The sequence below is a fragment of the Larus michahellis genome, chromosome 9, assembly GCF_964199755.1.
Source record: "Larus michahellis chromosome 9, bLarMic1.1, whole genome shotgun sequence".
Classification (NCBI taxonomy): domain Eukaryota; kingdom Metazoa; phylum Chordata; class Aves; order Charadriiformes; family Laridae; genus Larus; species Larus michahellis.
Genome location: NC_133904.1, coordinates 29591267 through 29603962, shown reverse-complemented (window position 1 = coordinate 29603962; position 12696 = coordinate 29591267). Strand labels below are relative to the sequence as shown.

General features: G+C 55.7%; 1 protein-coding gene across 1 annotated transcript in view; it reads left to right on the top strand.

Annotated features, from left to right (window-relative positions):
• The first annotated feature begins 6253 nt into the window (after positions 1–6253).
• GPC4 (glypican 4) overlaps positions 6254–12696 on the top strand; it is a 71119-nt gene continuing 64676 nt past the window's right edge. Inside the window, exon 1 of the mRNA XM_074599817.1 lies at positions 6254–6607. Coding sequence (XP_074455918.1) covers positions 6265–6607 — 343 coding nt within the window. The 5' untranslated portion in view covers positions 6254–6264. The remainder of the gene's footprint in view (positions 6608–12696) is intronic.

Genomic DNA, 12696 nt, shown 5'->3' with positions numbered 1-12696 from the left:
ATTTTATTGATACTGAAGGCCTGTACAGAACAGAACTGTGACAGGTCTCGCTCGGAGCCTGTGCCCCCCCTGCTCTCTTGCTGACCCAGGTGACATTAAAGGAGTTACCCACTTCTGCTCTCCTCTGCTAACGAAATCCTCAAAGGTGCTGACGCGCATCCCTGCTGTAACGAGGCAGATGCCTACAAACGAAGCGCTTGCTGGACCGGTGCCCAGGTGGAAGCGCTTTGAGGGGAGCGAAAGGCCCTAAATGAAGCACTGGGTGCAGCAATTAGGATCTCTGGAGCTCCCCCTGGCAAGCTCACGCTCGTCTTTCCAGGTCTGAAGAAACCAACTTTGCTCTCTCTGCTGACCACCACGGTGCGGCTCCGTCCCTGGCGGCGCACGGCCTGACCAGCAGCACCGCACCAGCGTTGCCGGTGGACACCAGCCTCCCACCCAGCGGGAGCAAGTGCCATCAACGGTGATGCCCGGTGTTGGAGGGGGCCAGGACTGGGACCGTCTTGCTGACAGTGGCAGAGTCTTCCCCTGGCACGAGGGAGCTCAGGTAATACGTAGATATTACTCATTTTAAAGCAGTGCCAACTGGCTGAGTTATCTGCTGCTCAGAACATGCCTCTCCTCTCTCCTTTCCATGGCAGGAGATTATTCCCTGCTGCTCCAGACAGCGCTTGGGGTTGTTCCCCTCTGCCCCAGGTCCACAGGGACTGAGGCCACACGGCCGGCAGGGCCACCGACGGCCACCAAGGCCACATCCAGTCGTGCCGTGCTGGCCACGCGTGCCGAGAGTCTTGGGCTGTGCCGAGAGCAGGGTATGTTTTCTCCATGTACAGGAGATAGGAGAAAATAAATGCGGGGCTTGAATCACAGCCAGGGAGGTTTAGGTTAGCCATGAAGAAATGCTTTTGTGCAATAAGATCCCCAGTCGGTAGCTGGGACAGGCTGCGCAGTCTCCATCGAGGAAGGATTTTTGAGAACGGAGAGGGAGGCGACAGCTCAAGGTCGGTCCTGCTGGGCCGGAGAAGGAGGCATCAGGTATCTGAGGCTTTTTCCAGTCCTAATCTCTGCAGCTCTGGGGTTTTGTGAACCCCTCAGCTGGGTGATGTGCTTATCTGTGGACCAGGAGACCCCACGTTTAACAGGCGAGACTTACCCAGGCGGAGTGCCTGGGCCGGCCACGCCACCACTCACAGGACCCACAAAATGGGGGAAAAAGGGTAAACCCCCGCCAAAAAAAGCAGCCCGGGCAGTGATGCCTGCTGTAAATATAGCCCAGAGCACCTGGGGGAGGGCTGAGCAAGGGATTGCCGCTTGGAAGGGTTGGAAATGCAAGAATGCCTTGTGGGCTTGTTTCCTCTGTCATCCCTGAATTACGTTATTCATCTTCTCCCCTGCCCTCCAACTGCGGCTCCCCCTCCAGCCACCGGGCTCCCTGCGTTCCCGCCCCCCCCCGTTCACATCTACAAGAAGATTATGCGAGTGTGGATGGAGAATTAAACGTCACGGCTGTAATTCACACTGAAAAAGGCCTGCGTGAGGCAGACGCGGCGTCCCGTCCTGCCACCCAGCCTCCTGGGCAGCAGCCAGACGTGCCGGGAAGCCGCCGCAGGCGCAGGACATGGGGACACCTGGGGCAGGGAGAATGGGGACCGGTCCCCGGGTATGCTGGGCTGCAGGAAGGGTTACGAGTGAGCCGGCGTGGATCCAGGATGCCAACACAGCTGCCAGCATCAGTCTGGTGACCCATGTGGTGGCCACCGGGGAGACACAGCCCAGGGACCATCTTGGTGTCCCCGCGGTGGGGAGCAGGGAGGAGAGGAAGCCATGGCCAGCTCTGGAGCAATGGTGACTGACATTCGCTTGCCGGGAATCTGTTGGGGAATATTTTTATCCACTGGGTGTGAGTGTTTTACACGTCAGAGCCATCTGCCACACAGTCATTTTTGAGAGAGCTGGGAAGTACAGGCATGAAAATCTGTGAAAGTGAGTACATTCCTGCGCCCTTCAAAGCTGTGTGTCCCCAAGTCTCCTCCCCGCGGTGTCCGGGGACAGAGCTGGGATGACTTCTTGTCCTGCTGGGGAAGAGACAAGCTCTTGCATTCCCTAAAATGGAGATGAGCTTGAGCTCCGCGCAGCAAGCCCTGTGCACTGTGAGCCGGTTTGGACAGGGGAGGCTGAGTGAAAGCCTTGCAGCAGCTTCCTCGCACACCCAGCCTGTTCCCCCACCCTTGGCTCGTTCCCCCCTGCCCTCTTAGCATCTTTCCGTCGGTTTGCATTGCGTCGGGAAACGTGCGTGCAGCACCTGGCACCCTGCCGCTACGGAGCCCGGCTGGCATGACCCCGCTGCAGAAGGCAACGAGGAGTTCACCCACCCCTTACCCCAGAGCCGAGCAGGAGGTTTCTGTTCACTGGACGGGGCGAAGGAGCCCTAGGATAAAAATAAGCGGTAAAAATAAATGGAGACATCAGCCCATGCTGAAACACCGGATCTGTTTGCCCTAAAATATCAGGCCGTTGACATTCGAAACCCAGATTCAGAGCTTCATTTTGCAACCCTCAGAATCCCCCCCGCCCCATTCTCATGACAGATGCCCTGGATTAAACACCCCCCGAATTTGTGGTATTTGGGGTTTTATCAAAGGAGACTGTTACCACTCGAGCCTCCCTCCTTCTGGCCTGACTGCTCCGCCGCAGGAGAGCGAACGCGCCTGGTTCGGGTTTACAATGAGCCGTCTCCTGCTGCTGAGCTGGAGCTGGGAAGACACGCCTGTCCAGTTCCCTTTCAACACTTTCTAACCTCCTTGTGGCCCAGGCTTTCCTGCCGGAGCGTAGGATTTAATCACCCTTAATGATAGCCAGCCCAAGGACCGCATTCAGCCAGGTTTTCCTAAAGGGCTGCATCTGAAATCTTTATCCGAGTACAACCCCCCAGCAAACTCCCTGACAGATGACTGGAAGCACCGCCGGGCTGTGGCAGGCCTCTGGTCAGGACCAGAATTAAATCGAACCGAAAGTTTAAGCCCACATAGGACCCCAGTGGGATTTGCGGATGTAATCGGTGCTGCTGCTGGGCTCGGGGTTCCTCTCATCGGTGCTAGAGGGCTGCCCCGCTCCCCCCAGCCCGAAGTTAAAATTGATCCAGCGAATCCTGCGCAGGTGGGAATTACTTGTATTGATTTTTAGCGTAAGCCGGTACATCGCCGACGCGGTCGATACCAGTAACATTCACTCTGATTTAACCGCACCCCCATGAAAGGGTTGTGCCAATCTAGAGCGGATTCAAAGTGGTTTTAATTAAACCGACGTAACTTTGTTGTGCAGGTGAAGGCTTGGGCCGGCACAGCACCGCCGGGGGTCTGCGCTGGAGAGGAGAGGTAGCAGACCGGGGAAAGGTGAAGAGAAAGCGCGGAGGAGACGGATCTCCTCTGGTTTCTCCTTCCCTACCCTTCCTTCTCGCCAAGAAGCTGGCAGGGCTGCAATTTTTCCGCTGAATGAGATGACGGAAATTTGAAATGCCAAGTTGTGCAAGGCCCGTGGCATATGCTGGCAGAGGCCCGGTGCAGACGCAATGAGGGTGATGTCACCTTGTCCCTGTCTCCCATGGGCCCGCGCCGCAGACGGCTCTGCCCAGCCCAGATGCGCCCGTGCTGGTGGTGGGACAAGTTGGGTGTCCCCCCAAATAGGAGAGGAGGCTCACAGCTGGCTTCGTGAGCCGAAACGGCGCCAAAAGCCCTGCAGGCCGCACAGGCTTGGCTTTCTGCCACAGGTAGGGGAGACAGGGACACCAGCCCCAGCATCGGGAGCATCCTGTGCCACCACAGCAAGCCTCGAGGTATCTTCTAGGGCTGGAAAAGAAGCTGAGTCTGGGGGCAGAAATAACAAATGGGGAGAGAGGAGAGGTTTTTTGGGGGGGAGGGGTGGGAAGTCAGAAGTTTTTGCCCTGAAAAACAGCTTCGACATCTTTTTAAAACTAAACCGCAAGTTTTCCCCTCTGCTTTTCTCCGTCTTTTTCTCTTGGGAAAGGGAAAGAAGTGGAGAAGGGGAATCGCTCAAGCGGTTTGGGGTGAGGGGGCTGGGGAGGTTCTGCCAGATGTGAGAAAATGCTGGAGAAGGGGAAAAACTCAGAGAAAAACTTCCTTTTTGAGAGAGGCTACTTTCCCATTCCTTAAAAAAAAAAAAAAAAAGAAAAAAAGAAAAAGAGTTTTCACGAAAAATTTCAGGCAGTCCCATTGTTTTGCTGCAGCCTTTGATTTAACTACTTGATCAAGTATTCGACAAAACCCTCCGTGTTTTTCAGGAGGTTTCTTAAATCCTGCCGAGGTATGGGATTATGAGAAACAACAAATGGCAAGCTGTCTCTAACCCCACAGACTTTCTCACTCTCGTTTTCTCTCTCACTTTGGAATAAAAAATGCAGTGCTCCCTGCTGAGTTCTCTTTAAAATTCACATTGTCTCTTCAAATAAAGGCTGGGAGGGTGAGGTAGTGCTTTGAAAACCAGAACTCAGTCATACATTGCAGGGCCAGATCCTAGAGGATTATTCTCTCTCAGGACACTTTATAACTTCATGAGAACTTCTGGCCTGACTTGTCTCACCAGCTCGGTGTGAGTGGTCCCGGCGGATGGCAGGGTGGCTGAGACCCCTACACCCCTTTCCAGCAGGATGGCTGCGTTTGCCCCTGGAGTCTTTTTAAACCATGCTAAAGCAAATTCCAGCTTTGCCCCCCAGGGATGGCTTTGCCCGTTTCCCATGGTGCAGGCAGGGGATGCTCCCTGCCGGAGGGACAGCCCGGCCGCAGCAGGAGCCTCTCCGTCGCAGCTGGCCCAGGCCAGGCTGTGGTAATGCGGTTTTGCCATTGCTTTTGGTGTAATGCCTCGACTGCAGCAGCCTGCATTGCCCCAAGGCTGTGGAGAGCTGCCGGCGTTGCCGCTGGGAAGCTCCGAGCTGAACGAGTATCTTGTTCCCACAAGGAGTGCTTGGCGGGGCAGCGTGGCCATGCTTTGCTGTTGCCATGCTCTCGCCAGGGAAATGAATAGAGGGTCTTTTCCTCCCAAGCCGCCTGGCGTTCCGCTGACAAAAGCTTGAGAGCAAGGGGGTGAAGCTGGCAACTTCCTCTGCCGTTGTCTCAGTCTGTCCTTCCCCAGTGGGGCAACGAGAGAAATGAGTATAATAAAGGAGCAGACTGAACGGTAAACCGCTGCACATTTCTTTCTTTTTTTTTTATTTTTAAAATTATGCCATTACACTGTCATGGGGCAAACTACACTGTGCCGGGACACAGCACCGGGCGCAGGCACATGGGCGCTGCAGCAGGACAGAGCCACCTGCGCAGCATCTGCTCCAAGGGCACATGGACACCGAGACCTCCCTGTGCCAGACCAGGAGGACGGTCTCCTTAAGCAGACCCTGTTGACAGTATAGCTCCATGAAACAATGACAGTGCCTGTCATTTTTGCAGTACTATTTCCATGGTTTTCAGTAAACAGAAGCAAGCAGCGATTGTTGGACTTAAATCCCTGGTTCAAAGGTTCAGCAGGGCTTGTTGACGTTGAGGCATGTGTCTGGGTGCAGGGCAGGGGTACAAAGGAGGAAGAGTGGCCGGAGCATTTCGGTATCTGTGATTCCAAGGCCTCTGTCCTACCAAATGCTTGGAAGCGGAGGATCAGTGAAAAAAGCAGTCGGTTTTGACGAGTCTTTCATACACATAGTTCAAACCTGTCACAGCGATGTCAAAATTCATCAGTTTAGCGAACCCATTAAACCTGGAGCGGAGCTGAATCACCCACACCTCCAGTGAAGGAAAAACAACCAGCCCGGCCCCTTCCAACCCCCACCAGGGAATTTCTCCTTCCCTTACGGGGGGGAATATTCGCATGGCAGCGCGGATGCCCAGGCGGGAACTCCTCGCGGCCGGGGGATGCTCAGACCCGGCTCCGGGCTGGCAGGCGAGGAGTCCCCGGGATGGCGGGGACTGGGTAGCGGGGCAGAGCCGGGGCCGGGGGGACAGAGCCGGGGGCGGTGGGGCAGAGCCGCGGCGGTCCGCGGGGAGGGGGCTCCCGCTCGGGGCCGGGCGGGCAGCAGAGAGGGCGCACGGACGGACGGACGGGCGGGTTGGCTCCGCTCCGCCTCACTGGGCGGGCGGATCCCAGCGCCTGATTTTCCCGGGGGCTGCAGAGGCTTGTCCCGGCCCTGCGCGCTCCTGCTTGGCTGCCGCCTTCCCCGCCTCCCTCCTCCTCCTCCACCTCCTCCTCCTCCACCACCCCATGTGCTTCCTGCCGGGCCAAGTTTGCAGCGCGCCGCCGCACGCCGGGCCAGCGGAGCGGAGCCGCGGCGGAGCGGGACGGACGGCGGCGGGCGCGGCTCCTGCGCGGCGCGGCGGGGCAGGCTCGGCGGAGGGCCCTCTCGCCCGGCCCCGGCGGCCCCTGCCCGCCCGCACCATGCCGCGGCGGCGCGGCTGCCTGCCGCCCCTCCTCTGCACCCTGGCCGCCCTCAGCCTGCCGCTGCTGCTGGCCGCCGAGCCCCGCGCCAAAAGTTGCTCCGAAGTGCGGAGGCTCTACGCCGCCAAGGGCTTCAGCCAGAGCGAAGCGCCCAGCCACGAGATCAGCGGTGAGTCGCGATCGGCGGCGACGCCTTTGTGCGCGGTACCCCCGGCACGGCCACCCGCACCCCCCCCACCCCCGCCACCCAGCCCCGGCGGGCTGCCCGGCTTGGCTCGGCTCGGCTCCGCGGGGTCGGCGCGGGGCTTCCCGGGGCTCCGGGCTGCCCGGCTCGGCTCCGCGGGGTCGGCGCGGGGCTTCCCGGGGCTCCGGGCTGCCCGGCTCGGCTCGGCTCCGCGGGGTCGGCGCGGGGCTTCCCGGGGCTCAGGGCTGCCCGGCTCGGCTCGCGTCCCCGGGGGACGGCGCTCCTCGGGGCTCCCCGGGGCTCGGGGTTCCCCGGCTCGCCTCCTCGGGCCTCGGCTCGGTTCGCCTCCCCAGGGACCGGCGCTTCTCGGGGCTCCCCGGGGCTTGGGGCTCGGCTCGGCTCGCCTCCCCGGGGCTCGGCGCTTTCCCCGGCTCGGCCCGGCGGGGCGGCGGGCGGGACCGCGCCTGTTGCCGGCTCCGCTCCCTGCCGGCGGCCGCCCCGTCCCGCCGCGGGTGCCGCTCGCCCGGCGGCCTGCTGGTGGGGACACGGAGAAATGGGTCCTTTTATTTTATTCTTTTTTTCCCCCTCTTTTTTCCCCGCCTTTTCTTCCTTCCACCTTCGTCCCGAGGTACTTGCTCATCCAGGGGACAGGAGTGCTGGCAGCCGGCAGCAGTAGGAAATGGTAGCTAATGTGCTCACACCCAAAACATTTTATTCTTTTTGTTTCATCCTTCATCTCCCTCCCAGGGCCGCTGCTTTTATTTCCCCTTCTGAATGACCTACTGGACCGCATTCTCCGCGGAACAAAGGAAGTGCCTTTTTAGCTGGAATCCTCGGAGACCACCAAGGACTCCAGCTCCTGCACTGCAATTTCGCACTACTTTCAACAATAACAAAAATGCATGACTGAATGGCTCAAAAATGTGGAGTGTTAGAGGCATTCATTTCGGTCTAGGACACTGTCACAACACAGACAGACCCCAAGTAAATACCTTTAGACTGCTAGGATAGAAGCTGAGGGTAATCTTTACCACTGGTGTGCCCTCCAGATATGCATACATTATCCTTTTCACTGACAAAACTAAAATGATTTCAGTCGCTTGCGCTTTTATATTGTCAGACTAATGATATGCGTTTAGCCTACATCTGTTTGAATAAAATTGCGGGCCCGTTTGCTTCTCCGAGAAATATTTTAATGAGAAACGTCTGACTGGTTGCAGTTAAAATACTCTCTCCCCTTCACCCTCCCTGTTCGTAAAATGGTCTCTAATAAATAGGCTTGGATTTGATTTGAGCCCTGCCCTCGTCGGTGTAGGATCGGGACGTGAGTAGGCTTCCTCATACGTCCCGTGTTGGGAAGGTTTGACCTAGTCCCTATTTTATATATCGTTGTTTAAGGTGACTTGGTGAGCTTTGGGGGATGCCGGGAGTTGGTCGTGCTGACACCATTTGACACTCTGAAGCTGTTGTCGGTTTGACTCTGTGCTTTTGAAATCCGGGGTCAGGGAAATGTGATGAGCAAGGTAAGATTATTTGACAAAAGGAGGGCTTTCTGCAGTGGCACGCTGACAGTCTGGGATGGGTTATGTGGCCGTTCCAGGGGTGCGCGGAGTCCGGCTGGCCTCGCTTGGAAAGCAACAGGTCTGGCAAAGTTACGGTTCAAATGTCATCCTGCTCTGCAGGGTTTCGGAGAGGACGGTAGAAGTCTTGAAGGGAGATGTGTTGTGTACAGCTTTAAAGTGTGGTGAACTTAAAATTAGACCTCAAGTGGGGTGCTGCACCTGCTGCAGTTTCACGTTTCCCCTGCAAATTCGTGTGGTTTCGGCGTGTCTTGTGTTTAGAGGCTCCGGATCCCCTCTCTTGCCACTCGGTCGGTATAGGCAGATGCTAACTGCTTGCCCCGCCACTGGTTTTTAACTTTCTGAGCATGCGGTGTTTCACCTGCCGCTGCCTTTGCCCCAGGAACCGGGTGTGCTGGGACCTCAGTGGGAAACGCTGCCCCTGATAACGCTGGAGGCCTGACACCAGGGCGAAATGTCCACGGTGTGGATTGCGTCGCTAAAAATCGAGTCATTTGCCAAACCTCTGATTCCAGATGGTGTTTGAGGCGATAGTGGTGTGTTTTTGCTCCAGGTGGGTGGGTGAGTTGGGAAGACGGGTGCCTGGGAGCCTGGCTGATGGGTGAGAACAAGATAAATGTGTAGGGGAGAGCGCTGGGTGTTTGGACCAGTATCCCATTGGGAGGGGTGATGGAAACTTATGATTTCTGCTTGGTAGCACCTCTGCTCGCCAGACCGTGCTGGAGAATGGGTTGGAGAGGATTCAAGGGGCTGTGATGCTGATGGGATAATGTAAGAAACACGGTTGTTGCTGGCATGAACTCAAGCCTGAAGGCCATCAAGTTGTTATGTTTTTGTACTGGTTTGGTGGATCGTGCTTTATTCTTTTACGGAATTGCTCTAGATCACAGCACACAGGCAGAAACTTCCTAGCACCTTTCCAAAAAGGTGTCCTAAAAGGTGTGGCAAATCGGTTTCTGTGAGTGCAGTGATTTCTTTACCTCCCGCCAAAGCAGGGATTACTGGTCCTACGAAACGTTGGCCTCGGATTGTCGAAGTGAAGCAGCCGGGCAGCGTGGGCACATGTGCCCCTGCAACCGGGCTGCGTGACGGCAAGCCGGACTCATCCTCACTGGGTGGCCACAGCAGTCATTCGGAGTTTAGCAGCATCTCACATTGACTGTTTTGCCACTTTTTTCTGGACCAGTAGGTGCGTGCAGCTTCTTTTTCTTTCAAGAAAGGGCCCATTCCAGCAATCTTTATACCTGTATCACTGCTGTTTCAGTCACATTAAATGGCTATTGCTTGTCCGTAATTACCTAGGAGTTCAATTTAATGTTTGTTTAGACCAGGTTTAGGATGTAATTAGAATATGCATAAATAGCAGGTTATATCTTGCTGAAGTACATGAGAAGTGCGCAGCTGGTCAACTCGTTGCTTGCTTGCTAAGAGGTGTATAATGTGTGATTTGTAGCGTGGAACATATATAAACATATATAAATTGTTTCCTTTTATGTTAACTTGACGTAAGAGGCATAAATACAGACCACTGCTAGAAATCTGCGTGGCAGAATTTCAGAATTTCATAATTTTCAGTACCCTTTGATACTGCCTTGTATCCGCGTGATCTTCAGTAGCTCCTGTGCCTACATCCCTGTGATGTCCGTGTTGCAAAGTGCATGGCAGTGGCGAGATGCGATCTTGCTGCTGTTGCTGGAGAGATCAGCGTTTTGTAGAGCTGATGCAGATGGCTGCGTTGTGAAACTTTGACTTCTGATAACGTATAGATAGTAGGTGGTGTGGGCAGAGCACCAGCCTTGAAACTGGTTTTAAGATGGCTTTAAAGATTTCCCGAAGAAAGGGCACATCCTGGGAAGGTCTCGGTCCTACAGCCTGTAGCTGCTCACTTTGTTCAAACGCTACTCGGGAAGTGTTGTTCCTTGTGGAACCCACGTGTCTCTGGGTGACGGACCGAAACTCCCTGGGAGTGACCGTCTGAGGGGCAAGGTCTGGAGTGGCTGCGGGATGAAATGCAAAGTGAGCTGGTGTCGGTGGCATCCGGAGACCCACAGTAGGTGGCTGTGATTTAAAAACAAAAAAAACCCCCGATGTTTCTTTCAAGAGGCTCCTTCTCGCCCTGGGTGCTAAACGGATGGAAATTCCTTCCCTTTTCCTGCTAAGTGGAAGAAATAGATGTTTCTTTTCCTGGATTGAAAAGGGGGGAAAAAAAAACAACCCACAAACCTTGCCTGTTTGTGGAAAGCCTTATCGGTTAACCTGTGAATTTCCTGCAGAAGCGTAATGCTGGCACTGCTGTCCTGGTTTCGTGGTGGCCTGGAGGCAGGCTGGGGTGGCAGATACCCTGTTCGGGAGCACGGAGCGAGCCAGGAGCCTGCCTTTGTGGGGAGCTGGGCGCAGGCAGTACTCCCTGTTCACTCTTAGCGAAGCTGCTCGATGTAGTCTTTGCCTGTATTTAAATGGAATTACTGGAATAGCTGCGTTAATTTGTTGGGAGAGACAGAAAGGAGCTCTTTCTCAATAACGGAGGAAATTGCTTGGCCATTGATTTTTTTTGGACTCGTGGGGTGTTGCCCAAAGTGACTTTGGCAGGGGTGCCCCGACGTCCCGCTGCTTGCTCGGCCCCGGCGTGTTGGTGGTTGTGAGCCGGGTGCTGATGCATCACCCCGGTGTGTCACCCCGCTCCATCAGGAAGGCTGCTTTGTTGACATTGCTGTTTTTATGTACAAAGTTCAGCAAATGTGCTTTTTTTTCTTGTTTTGTTTTGTTGGGTTTTTTTTGTTTTTCACATGCTTCTCTTCCATGTGGCTTCTTCCAACTGAGAAACGGTTTCTGGATGTCGTCCAGGACTCTGTTGCTCGTGCCGTCTGGCACTGCTGAGCCTGTTGCAGTCGGTTTGCACGGGACGGCTCCTGCGCTCCGTAGGGTATGAGAAGTGCCAGACAATACCTCGTCTTCCCCGCCACCCTTTTGAAGGTGCGGAGCTACCTGGCCACCAGCTGGAGCTGTTGGCGATGCCTCCTGGCCAGCGAAGGCAGCAATCCTTGGTGGGCAGGGTGGTTTCTCCTGCCTGGCGCACAGTAATGGAGCAATTGCCTGACCACCCGTGGGTGGGGAAGTGACCGTCGGAGAACATCCTCGCGGCAAACACAAGTGCTGGCATGGAAAAGTAAATGAGAGAATCGCTTGAAGTATTTTTAGCTCCTTCTAATGTCATTTAGCAACTGGAAACAGCAGGAGGGGGGTAGCCGGCAGCGTGCAAGTTGCCTGCAGGCCACCGGCGAGCATCCTGGTGGCTGGCGCTGGTGGCCATGTGGCTCGGCGAGTGTTGGCGAGAGCCAGCGGCGGCCCCTGGCTGACTCAGGGCTCCGGCTGCTGCTCGCCTGGGACTCTGCTTTCTCTCTGTCCGTCTGCAGCGCGGGTTCGGCTGGGCTGCAGCAGCGCGCCGTGTCCTAGCAGCCGGCAGCGCAAAGCATGTGGTTAGCAGCAACTGCTCGCAGTGGTCCGGGCTGAGTGGGAGTATCGTTTTCCTTGGCACACGCTTCATAGAAAGTTCTGTTTTTTCTGCCAGAATAAGCAGTCATTACATTCCATACAATTCATAGTCAAATTATTATCTATTGTTAAAATTGCCTTAATTATCAGATGTTTCCTTAGACATGTAGCTGTTTTTTAAGAGGCTGAATGGAAGTGTGTACATTGTGCGGGAGGCCTGAGCTGCACAATGTTTTCAGGGCTGTTTTGTAGTTTCAGGGAGATTTTCTGTGGCTTTCGTATGTCAACAGACTTTTTATTCTCACTGAAATGGCAGCAGAGCGAGGCCGGCGCGGTGGCAAGGCGCTGGGTTTGCCTGGGTCTCTGCCTCTCCACTCCACCATGGTATTTATCTTATACCTTTATATTATATACCTGCGGGGCCGAGCAAAATGGGGCTGAAGCATCCCTGCTGCGTGCAAGCAGGAGGTGCAAGATGGCTCGGGTGGGAGAAGGTCCCAGACAAGCATCTTCTATCATGGTGGCATCTCCCCAGCAGGGCTGGGACCTCTGTCAGGAGGCTGGAAGGTCCCAGGTTAGTCGGGGTGGTGATGTCCATGATCTTAGCCTGCTCTGTGGTGTTGGCCGGTGGCTCGGCAGACCCCACTGTCCTGGTTGTGTGCTATGGGTTGCCAACCCCGGAGCCTGCGTGGATGGAGAAGGGCTGCCAGAGCTTCTCGAGAGGTGTTGGATGCGTGGTTCTCCCCTCCCATCCCCTCCACCCATAGCCGTTCCCCCGATGAGCAGAGGGGTGCTCACCACGAGACTTCTATGGATGTGCACGTGTGTGTCGAGTTGCAAGGGCTCAGTCCTTCATATCTCCCTCCTGGTCTCCTCCGCAAACCACGGGATGGAGCATCAGAATTGTCCCGTCTGCTCCAAATCCTTTGCCTCCTCCTGGAAAAGGAGCGACCCTCTTGGACCGATTCCTTGCTTTTGTTCTCCCCTTTTTTTTGGGGTGGG